Here is a 12,280-nt window from a genome sequence, read left to right as displayed (position 1 = left end):
GTCCCCATGTTTATTGTTGTACGATGAAAGTAAAGACATTAAGACCGAACTGTGTTAAATTGAGTTATATTCTATATAATAATAGGCCTGTTATGTTAAAAAAAAGAGTTATTTTGTGTTGCGGATTAAATTGACCCTCATTGGTTTCCATGCAGTTCAACAAAAAATTTAATATATGGAAGTATAAGCATAAATCCTGTACTGTAGTTTGTCAGACACTTAAAAAATATGAAATATGAGAAATGATGAAGTCCTATTGTGTTAAAAAAAGTCTTACCCTTTGTGTTAGGGGTCAGTTTAACACAATCAAAAGTATAAAAGTGTACCATTATTTGTAATTAGTGTAAAAATCCTCTGCTTCTTGTTTCGTCTGCTTCTCAAAGTGAGGACAAAGTGGGTTTTCATACTTATTTTCAGTCTTAATAATTGAGATCCAAAAAACCTAACAACCAAAAACATACTTTCACAGACTTTTGTGACTCAAGTCTCAAATTTCACAAGTTCTCGTGTATTTCATATGTTAGTCTTTGAAAGGCTTTATGTTTTATTGCCTGGTTTTTAAAAGGGTTGATTCCGCATGGACACTAAACACCATCCGTGTAACCAGCCTTTCCCAAACACATTTGTGTATTGATATTTTGCATGCGTGTTCTTGACTCTAAATGAGAGAAAATCTCAAGTTTAACCACCAGTGTTTTAAACATTTAAAATCCAGTGCAGGTCAGATCGACCTTAATCTGTCTCACCATCATCAGCAGACGTCGTTTATCTGATCACATCCTACAGGAACATCTGGAGGAAAGCGGTGTGTTGATGTGTGTGTGTGTGTGTGTTTCAGGGTGAGATTCAGCAGCTGTTGATCTCTCCAGACCCCAGAGCTGCTGCTGATTACTGCCACACCCACATTCCCGACTGTGACTCCGCCCTCCTGTACAACAGCCTATCACTGGACCCCGTGGAGGTAGCCCCGCCCACAGCACACTTCATGAATATTCAGCAGTGTTTCTGCATAGATAATGAATGAGGCTCTCGTCTGTTCTTTGGCTGGGTCTGGAGAGCAGTGTTGAACATGTTGTCAGGGACTGGAGCCAGTGTTTATATTATACACCCTAAAGCTACTGTACGTCTGATTTACAACTCATAAATGAGCTGTGAGATTGTTAATCGATGGTGTTTGCTTTTGTTGAAGCATTAACCCTCGTCATTTTTGATTATTTTTTAAATAATCACATTTATCCCTCTGGTGCTCTTCCAAAAAAAAATGTCTGTCAGTGAAATGAATGTACTATATTTTAGTTTTTGATCATTTTTATCAAATTTTTAATTTTAATTTTTAATATTTTGTATTTTTAGGGGATTTTTTTATACTAAATTATATTTACGCTGAATTTATGCCAATAATTAAATTTCCAACTTAAACTGTAGGTGAATCTTGAATGCTTTAAAGCACAGACTGAAGTTTGACCTCTTTTCAAAGACGACCCTTGGCAAATTATTGAATCTTGGCAGATTCGGTTACAGAATTTTACATTTATTGTTATGAAAAATGCACAAAATTACTATTTTCAATGTTTGTATGAAATATATATTTTCAAAATCACATTTTACTCTAAAACTGCAAGAAAATCAAAGCCATAAACCTAAATAAGTTGTGTTCCAAATTTGAGGTTGATATCTCAATAAATGATCTTTCAGTGAGATGTTGTTCGGCTGCAGTACCAAACGCTTCCACTAGAGGACATTCGTCTCATTCATTTCCAATGCGCTCATTTTTGACCACGAAGAGCACAAGTGTGGCAATTTTGTTCACACAGCAAGTGACAAAACCTTTACCAAATTTCATACCATTCTGACAAAGACAAACAAAACGTGAAGTTTATCGGTCAAAAATGACGGAAGAGCACTAGAGGAATTCCTATTGAAAAACTACATTACCCATGACTCTGCAGAGAAATCTCCACCAATCAGAGACGAACGACAAGCAAATCCTGCCAATGACATGCAAATGACATAATAGAGTCTCAAATTCATTTAAATATTTGCATATGCATATTTTGTAATAAATGTAAAATATATAGTTTCTATACATATAATCAGCGTCTTTGCCGTCACATTCAGTCTTGTATCTTTACAGTATTCAAACACTTTTTTGCTTTAGATCAGAGCTTGTAATGTTGTGATTCTCCTCAGAGCTGGTTGCTTTGTTTTATGGATTATGAAGTTTTAAGAAAGATTTTTTTTTAAATTCCCATGAGAAAAAGGAATGGAAAAATACTGTGTAAAAAGTGGGCGTCACTGTTTGCGCTCTATCATGACAGTTCTGTGTTGTTGATCATGTGTGTTTCTATGGTGTCTGTTGTCACGGTGACGCAGGTCAAGAAGCCGCCGAGGAAACCAATGGAAGAAGAGTTTGACGATGACCTTTACAGTGACCTTTACAATGACCTGTCTGAATCAACTGCAGGAGACAATGCCACCGACTACGAGGTGTGTGTGTGTGTGTGTGTGTCATAAAAGTTTTAAGTTTTTCCTTTTTTTAAAACAGCCAATGAAATGTATTTTTGTTCTAAATAGGCATAAAGCAGCATTTTAGAAGAATAGTTCACCAAAAAAGAAATGTCATAATTTCTAACAATGAGAAAACAATTATTTTTCGACGGGTTTCTTTACAAATAATTTGCATTAAAAATACTAAAATGAGAAAATGTCTTTCTCTTGTGAAAAAGTCCATTTAGAAGTGAAAAAAGTCTTTACTTTTAAATACTTAAAAATACTATGTACAATGCGTAGGTACATTTAAATGTGGATACCTTTTAAAGGGGGCGTGAAACACTCAGTTTCAGTCAATCTCATGTTAATCTTGAGTACCTATAGAGTAGTACTGCATCCTTCATATCTCCAAAAAGTCTTTAGTTTTATTATATTAATATTTTTCTTTCCGGAAAAAAACGAGCGGCTGGAGGCGTGCCGTGTGGGCGGAGCTAAAGAATCACGAGCGCTGTTCACTGTTTACGTGCTGTGCTTACGCGCCGATAGCTAACAACCAGTGTTGGGAACGTTACTTTAAAAAAGTAATTAGTTATAGTTACTCACTACTTGTTCCAAAAAGTAACTTAGTTAGTAACTGAATTACTCTACAATAAAAGCAACTCGTTACCAGGGAAAGTAACTATTTGCGTTACTGTAAAAAAAAAAAAAATTGCTATATGTCAAAGAATTTGGATTTTTTTGAGCAGTTTTCACAAGTCAGTTGAAATGAGTAGAACAGACAGGTGTTTGTACATAACTTTAGATATTTATTGCACATCGACAGATATAACATTTTATATGTTTTATATAATTAGTTTATTAATTAAATTAATAAAAAGACAAAAAGACCTTGAGATATGTTTGGTAATTGTACCTGAATGAATTGAATGTTTTTATGTTTCCACTGTTCGATCGCGTCCGCGCCTCACACACACACACACACACACACACGCACACAAATGTAAACACTTTACGACTTTTCGATCGCGCCCGCGCCTCTCTTTCTATTTCTCTCTCTCACACACACACACACACATGTAAACACTTTGCAACTTTTCGATCGCGCCCGCCAACCTTTCAGTCAGGATTGCTCCTAACTCGCCATCTGCTGCTTCATCTCTGTTTAGCTGGTGTATGTGTGTGTGGCGCGTGTGCTGGCATGTGTGTAAAAACACTGGCTCTGATTGGCTACCATGAAACACATGACACTGCCTTAGCCAATCATAATCGCTTACCTCGTTATTAACCCACCTCCTCACTAGCTGTTCGAGCCAGGGGTGCATTCGGATTACACAGTTTATTCAATCAATGCATAGTAACGCACCGCATTTAACGTCCAGTAATGTTAACGGCGTTGTAACGACGGGAAAAGTAATTAGTTAGATTACCCCGTTACTGAAAAAATAACGTCGTTACCTAACGCCGTTCTTTTAAACGGCGTTATTCCAAACACTGCTAACAACACACAGACATTTGAAGCAGTTTTACTCACCGCCTGCGGTTCCAACGCACGACCGTGAACCTTTATAGTTGGGACTGCTCCATCCTTAAGCATTAGACGATCTGCAAATCCGGCGTCGAACTGGGCCTTGTTTATAAAACAATCATCGTCGAAATGCAGGGAACTCCGTTGATGCTCTGGAAAAACAAACTCCATCCACTGGTCCCTTAACGCTGGGTTCTTTGGGAATCTGTGCAGGGTTGTCTTGCCCTGGCAACCAAAAACCCACTTCTTTCTTTGACATCGCGAGCACAGCGCTTTGATGGGCGTACTGCTTTCGCTCTCTCGCTCTGGTCTACGGGTGTCGCGCGCCCTTCCGGGAGAAGTGCCCTTAGGTCCCGTATAAGGAAATTCCGCCCCATCTGACGTCACACAGGCCCATACTCGAAAAAAACTTTCCGAAACTTGTGACAAACCAGAAGGAGTATTTTTGGCACAGAAATACTCCATCAAACGTACAACTTAATTTTTGAAACTTTGTCCATGTTTAGCATGGGAATCCAACTCTTTAACAGTGTAAAAAACTCAGTATGCATGAAATAGCATTTCACCCCCCCTTTAAACTTACACTCAAGTATTTTGTATTATTAAGGCTGTTCACACCCACGATGATAACTATACCAATAAAAATAAAGATTAAGGGCCCTATTTTAACGATCTAAAGCAAGTTCACTTATGGCGTGTCCGAATCCACTTTTGCTAGTTTAACGACGGGAAAAATGGTCGGTGCTCCCGGCGCATGGTCTAAAAGGATTGTCTCTATTCTCTTGATGAGTAATGGGTGTGTTTTGGGATTTACGTGCGTTAAACCAATCAGAGTCTCATCTCCCATTCCCTTTAAATGCCAGTTGCGCTCGCGCCATGGCGGATTCACTATTTACACGACGGAATTTGATGGTGGAAAGACCGAACGCATCTCCAGAGCGCAAACGGATCTGCTCGTGCGCAAGGTCAAAGTGCGCTAACAGACCATCAACGGGACAAGCCGGATTCACCATATCTTTATGTACACAATAATAATCTTTTACATTGTAATCCTTTTATTTTAAATATTAGGCATGTTTGTGTGCTGCTGTGCGTCCCTGTGTGTGTAATAAGCAGAGTGTGTGTTATAAGCAGATTGTGTGTGTGTAATAAGCAGAGTGTGTGTAATAAGCAGAGTGTATGCGTGTTGTGGACCCGCCTATAGGCGCACATTACTATGCACCGAAATGAAAATTCTGGGCCGAAACCGAAATCGAAAATTTAGGATGCTCTTGGCCGAAAACCGAAACTGAAGCCGAAAATGGCTTCTTTTAAAAACATTTATACTGCTTGAATTTAATGGATCTGAAATGAAATATCACAATATAATAATCAAATTTTATTAACAGTTACATAACAAAACATAAAATATTTTTAACAATAAATATAAATAATAATACCAAATAATATTATTCTTCAAGTTTTATGTTCCATCAAATAAAATAGTTTTTTAAAAGTTGTGCAAAAAAAATCCAAAATTTTGGAGATTTTTGCAGAACAAATGTTACATATTGCAACTTTGGTGTCCTCTCGTATATAGGGCTGTCACTTTTGTGAAAAATAAATCCTGAGACATACATTTTTGAGACATAGGCTAAGTGTTCATTGAATCGTTAGTAAATTGCCTATATTTGGCGTTGATCCGTTTTCAACGCCAAATATAGGCAAATCCACGGACAACTAAACAGGCATTAGGACGACCGTAAAGAGGGTCGTACAAGTCAGCAATGTGGACTGCCATAACATCAATGAAAAGCATTACTGAAGGCTACATATTATGCACTATATTATGCAGAAATAGGCTATGTGTGTGTGTGTGTGTGTGTGTGTGTGTGTGTGTGTGTGTGTGTGTGTGTGTGTGTGTGTGTGTCAGAACCTGCAGTTGCTGTGTGACGCGCGTTCGCTGCGAGCGTATACTGTAGTGACGAGCTGGACGCGCTCCGAGAGAAGGCCGTTAAAATCGATTCCCTATTTTCGTTTTTGAAACTTGTGTTGGTTGGTCCGATCGATTGTGCAATAAGTGACAGCCCTTTGACATGCTTAATCTTTGATAGGCAGACGCGTGATAACAGCTCGACCGTGAGTGAAACCTAAAGGCCAATTTATACTTCTGCGTCGGGTTCGCGTAGAAGGTACGTACGGCGTAGCATACGCATTGACGTGTACCATACGTCGTACCCTTCGCCGTACCCTGACGCGCACCTCTTCAAAAATGTAACTACGCGTCGCGGCGACGCGGACCGCAAGATCTGTGATTGGTCGGCTGGATAGCATCGCGTTTCCTCCTACGCATTTCCGGAATGATCTTCTGCACTCTGCACCGCCCGCCCGCCATTTTTAAATTCCGAAGATCAGTGAAGAGCCATGGAAACAGACCAAGTGACCGAGAGATTGCTTGAAGAAGTGCGGAAATACAGCCATCTGTATGACTCCTTCAGTCGCCATTGCTCGTAGAAACCTAAACTCAAAACAGCCGCGAGGAATGTAAACACAGTGGAACTGGAACATTAAAACCCACCCGCGCCAACTAGCGTTTCGGCGGTGTAACTGCAGAGCAACACAGACATTCGCAGAAGTATAAATGCTCACGACGGCGTCGCCTACGTGCGTACCCTACGACGTACACTACGGCGTACACTCGACGCAGAAGTATAAATTGGCCTTTAGCGCTTGCGCACGGATGGGAGGGGCGGGTGACATTCATTTTCGGTTAAACGGTTTCGGCTGTTTTTTTTTTATTTCGGCCCGAAACCGATAATGCCATTTCGGCCGAAAATTTTCGGCGGCCGAAATTTCGGTGCACCCCTATTACTAACACGCTCATTAAATAACAAAAAAAATATTGCACCATTGACTTTAGAGCAGGTTTCAGTCGGTCACTGACTCAGTCTATTTCTGTTCCTCAAAATAGCAACGCTCCAACAATGCGCCAGAACACACACCTCGTTCTCAGACCAGCAGCCCATGGGCCACAGATGCATTTGCTATTTAAACAACGTGGCGCAGGACGTGAAAATGAAAACTGCGTCGGGCTGAAACTAGCAAAACACTTGCGTCGCGCTTGGCGCTGCATTGTGCCGGGTGTAAGATAGGGTCCTAAGTATTAAAAATCATTCTAAATATTAAAGAATAGCAGAGTTCATATCATTGGTATCCCTTTCAGAGTGAATGTTTCCAGCTAATGAATGATAAAAGCATTGACGGCGCTTATACGGGGCAAAACTACAGCGCTTGTGCAATTGTGCATTGGTGTGGTTATGTGATATAGTTATCACTATAGTTATGCTTTCTATCTTTAGTTATCATTATTGGTGTGAATGTAGACTTTTAATTGAGTAAAGGTTTTGACATAGTATCTGTACTTGAACTCAAGCACAGTTTGTCAGTAGTTTTACAGTGATGTTCTAATGCTGTGTGTCTGTGTATGTCAGATAGTGGAGTACGAGGACTCTGAGAACGAGACGGAGTATTTTAAAGAGTACACTGAGTATCACGAGTATGACGAGTACGAGTACCGGCCGGCAGAGAGACAGGAGCAGTTCTTCAGTGGACAGGTACTGTCTCTCTCTCTCTGTCTCTCTCTCTCTCTCACTCACTCACTCACTCTCTCTCTCTCACTCACTCACTCACTCACTCTCTCTCTCTCTCTCTCTCTCTCTCTCTCTCACTCACTCACTCACTCACTCACTCTCTCTTTCTCTCTCTCTCTCTCTCTCTCACTCACTCACTCACTCACTCTCTCTCTCTCTCTCTCTCTCTCTCTCTCTCTCTCTCTCTCTCTCTCTCACTCTCTCTCACTCTCTCTGCGTCTCCTTCATCTGTGTGATATTCCATTGTGTTCATTCTAGTCCTAATTTCATAAACGAAAACTATGACGAAAAATGTTAACGACTGTTTTTGAAGAGATATCTGACGATATGAAACCTTTTTTTCTTCCAGTCGTCCCTCGGCCCAGAGAAAGGAGAGAAGGGAGAGCCGGCGCTGCTGGGAGAGGGGACTCTGATTATGGGACCCCCGGGCCTGCATGGTGCTGAGGTAACCTCACCCGCCGTACATCATCTCTGTGTTTATCATGTTCACGTGCGTGTGTGAGTGACAGGCGCTGCGCTTGGCTTGTTTCCCGCAGGGGCCGCCGGGTGAACATGGTCCAATGGGACCCCCGGGACCGATCGGAGATCCAGGAGACCCGGTGGGACGCACAGACACACACTCGTCATGATCGCCAGGCTAATGACTGATATCACACACTATAACACTGTCTGTCTCTCATTAGGGTCCTGAGGGCCGTCAAGGACTTGCAGGGGCTGATGGGATACCTGGACCTCCAGGCAACCTGCTGATGTTACCGGTGTGTGTCACTGACTGTCTGTCAATCACGTGACGTTGGTTTTGGAGCTTCGTTTGAATTGACAAATACACTATAGTTTTAAAGTTAAATGAGCCATAACTCAACCGGTTCATATATGAGTCTGGTCCGGATCATGCGTTTGTGTGTTTGAATCCTGTGTGTGTGTGTGTGTGTGTGTTAGTTTCAGTCTGGTGGTGATGCTCGTCTGGGTCCCGTCATATCGGCTCAAGAAGCTCAAGCTCAAGCCATCCTGCAGCACACCAAGGTCAGACACTAACTCTACACTAACTCCACACTAACTCTACACTAACTCTATGCTAACTCCACACTAACTCTACACTAACTCTACACTAACTCCACACAAAATCCACACTAACTCTATACTAACTCCACATAACTCCACACTAATTCTACACTAACTCCACACTAACTCCACAGTATCTCTACACTAACTCTACACTAACTCTACACAAACCCCACACTATCTCTACACTAACTCTACACTAACTCCACACTAACTCTACACTAACTCCACACTAACTATACGCTAACTCCACACTATCTCTACACTAACTCCACACTAACTCCACACTAACTCTACACTAACTCCACACTAACTCTACACTAACTCCACACTAACTATACGTTAACTCCACACTAACTCCACACTAACTCTACACTAACTCCACACTAACTCTACACTAACTCCACACTAACTATACGTTAACTCCACACTATCTCTACACTAACTCTACACTAACTCCACACTAACTCTACACTAACTCCACACTAACTATACGCTAACTCCACACTATCTCTACACTAACTCTACACTAACAACACACTAACTATACGCTAACTCCACACTATCTCTACACTAACTCTACACTAACTCCACACTAACTCTACACTAACTCTACACTAACTCCACACAAAATCCACATTAACTCTACACTAACCCCACACTAACTCTATACTAACTCTACACTAACTCCACACTTAATCCACACTAACTGTACACTAACCCCACACTAACTCTATACTAACTCTACACTAACTCCACACAAAATCCACACTAACTCTACACTAACCCCACACTAACTCAAAACTAACTCTACACTAACTCCACACTAACTATACACTAACCCCACACTATCTCTACACTAACTCTACACTAACTCTACACTAACTCCACACTAACTATACACTAACCCCACACTATCTCTACACTAACTCTACACTAACTCTACACTAACTCCACACTAACTCTACACTAACTCCACACAAAATCCACACTAACTCTACACTAACCCCACACTAACTCTATACTAACTCTACACTAACTCCGCACTTAATCCACACTAACTGTACACTAACCCCACACAAAATCCACACTGACTCTACACTAACCCCACACTAACTCTATACTAACTCTACACTAACTCCACTCTAAATCCACACTAACTGTACACTATCTCTACACTAACTCTACACTAACTCCACACTAACTCTACACAAACTCTACACTAACCCCACACTAACTCTACACTAACCCCACACTTACTCTACACTAACTCCACACAAACTCTACACTAACCCCACACTAACTCTACACTAACCCCACACTAACTCTACACTAACCCCACACTTACTCTACACTAACTCCACACTAACTCTACACTAACTCTACACTAACTCCACATTAACTCTACACTAACTCCATACTAACTCTACACTAACGCTACACTAACTCTACACCAACTCTACCTGAGGTTTGAATAAATCTAGACCAGTTTCAGAAGTGTTTTTGATTATTTAGAGGCAGTATTTTCCCCCGAAGATGAATTTTATGGACATAAACATCAGGGTTTTAAGCACATTAAACACTTTATGACAATACTTGCAATTTGTCACGTCAGCTTTATTTTTACAGCGCTAATACGATACAGATTGTTTTAAAGCCACTTTAGCGTAACAAACAGCAAATTAACAGAATCAATTTTGCAAACTTCATCAAATATAGTTCAATTCAGCTATAAGCAGCTCTAGAGATTCATTTTAATCACTTCAGTTAATAATAATAGCTGCACAATAATGGGTGTTAAATATAATATTAACTTTAAGCACAAATACTAATACAAACTCTTATAGCACATGAAACACACAAATATATATGAATTAATTGTCGAGTTGTTGTGTTCAGTCAAATGTCTCGAAACTCTTCAGCTTTTGGGGTTGTTTTGAAGCAGAGCAGAGATTTGATTGGACATGATTCTGATGCTTTAGTAACCGGTGTTGGGGAAAGTTATTTAAAAAAATAATCTGTTACAATATTGTGTTACTCCCTAATAAAGTAACTACTTGCGTTACATAGTTACTTTTATGGAACATAATCCATTACAATGTTGCGTTACTCCCTAATAAAGTAACTACTTGCGTTACATAGTTAATTTTATGGAAAGTAATCTCTTACATTACTTTTGCGTTACTTTAATTTCCCCTGGTTGAGGTTCGATCTCTTTCAGGCCTTGCAGGTGTTTTACTGAGAAATTGTGAGAAAAGATTTAATGTAGTTATGGATTCAACAACATAGTCTATGTAACGCACACACATATAGAATATTATTATATTCGGAACACTTAGAATATTTCCTGACTTGTACAGCGATGTGAGCCATACAAAAGATCTCTTAACATTATGGTTCATATTACCAACTGTTCAACTCTTTTTATTGAAAGTTGAACGTAATGTGTTTTGTTACTTCTTGCACTTTTTGTCTGTTCCCGCACATGCATGAGTGGGCATGTACAAGTGACTGCATTGTGGAGGACAGAGATCATTTTATTTCAGTAGTTTAAAACTATTTTTAAGAGAAGTAGACAGAAAAGTGCAGTGCAAAGTAACTCAAATATTAATGTGAACATTTATAAAGTACACATGTTAATTTACTGTTACATTAAAAAAGTAATCTGATGCAATGCATGTTACTTGTAAAGCATTGCCAATACCTACATTAATTCTAGTTCTAACAAATTTTTTCATAATTCAGATTTGTCCTAATGCACTTTTAACATGCTTTGCATCACACTGATGAACGTGTGTCCTGATGTGTGTGTCTCAGCTGTCTCTGAAAGGACCGCCAGGACCGTTAGGACTCACTGGACGCCCGGGACCGCTGGTGAGTGTATTCAAACATTATGATGTTAAAAGTTTATAATTTATAATTAAGATCAGTGTTTGGTTAGTCTGTATTATCTGTAAAAACATGTGAGTATGTGTGTGTGTGACTGAGAGTGTGTGTGTGAGTGTGTGTGGCGCCCTCTAGTGCTCCTGTGTGTTTGTGCTCTGGATTACACAGTCAGATGAGATTACGTGTGTCATCATCAGGTTTCATCATTTACAGTTTTACCTTCATCTGGACAATTACACAGTTAAACAAATGAACAAATATAAAAACAAAAGAACAAATAAAACCCAAATCAGCCGTGCTCAAATGATCAGATTGAGTGACAGTCTTATCGTCAGAGTTTACTTTCAGTTTAATGTGCTTTATTGGTTATAAAGGACTTTTAAGCTAGTGAAGAAGTGTATGTCTGTAACTGTGTGTTTGGTGATTGTGTGTTTGGTGATTGTGTGTTTTGTGTTTGTGTGTTTGTCAGGGTTCTCCAGGACCGCGGGGTCTGAAGGGAGATCATGGACTCACAGGACCACCGGTACAAGATTATGACACTCATTAGATGTTCATATTCACTCTACAATACCAAAGTTTGGAATATGTGTGTGTGTGTGTGTGTGTGTGTTCAGGGTCCTCGTGGGCTGCCGGGGGCTCCAGGACTCAATGGTAAAATAGGCAAGAGGGTGAGTCTCATCTGCACACA

General features: G+C 40.1%; 2 protein-coding genes across 2 annotated transcripts in view; both read left to right on the top strand.

The window, feature by feature from the left end:
* LOC311286453 (apoptosis-associated speck-like protein containing a CARD) overlaps positions 1-12,280 on the top strand; it is a 467,220-nt gene that overhangs the window by 128,180 nt on the left and 326,760 nt on the right. The window lies entirely within an intron of this gene.
* col5a3b (collagen, type V, alpha 3b) overlaps positions 1-12,280 on the top strand; it is a 47,912-nt gene that overhangs the window by 14,168 nt on the left and 21,464 nt on the right. Inside the window, exons 5-14 of the mRNA XM_084391768.1 lie at positions 839-961; positions 2,374-2,487; positions 7,486-7,608; positions 7,994-8,089; positions 8,181-8,243; positions 8,328-8,402; positions 8,584-8,667; positions 11,524-11,580; positions 12,062-12,115; positions 12,207-12,260. Of these exons, the coding sequence (XP_084247894.1) occupies positions 839-961; positions 2,374-2,487; positions 7,486-7,608; positions 7,994-8,089; positions 8,181-8,243; positions 8,328-8,402; positions 8,584-8,667; positions 11,524-11,580; positions 12,062-12,115; positions 12,207-12,260 (843 nt within the window). The remainder of the gene's footprint in view (positions 1-838; positions 962-2,373; positions 2,488-7,485; positions 7,609-7,993; positions 8,090-8,180; positions 8,244-8,327; positions 8,403-8,583; positions 8,668-11,523; positions 11,581-12,061; positions 12,116-12,206; positions 12,261-12,280) is intronic.

Source organism: Rutilus rutilus, assembly GCF_951802725.1.
Source record: "Rutilus rutilus genome assembly, chromosome: 2".
In the NCBI taxonomy this organism is placed as follows: domain Eukaryota; kingdom Metazoa; phylum Chordata; class Actinopteri; order Cypriniformes; family Leuciscidae; genus Rutilus; species Rutilus rutilus.
Note: the sequence above shows the minus strand (reverse complement) of the source record. Positions and strands in the feature narration are given on the sequence as shown.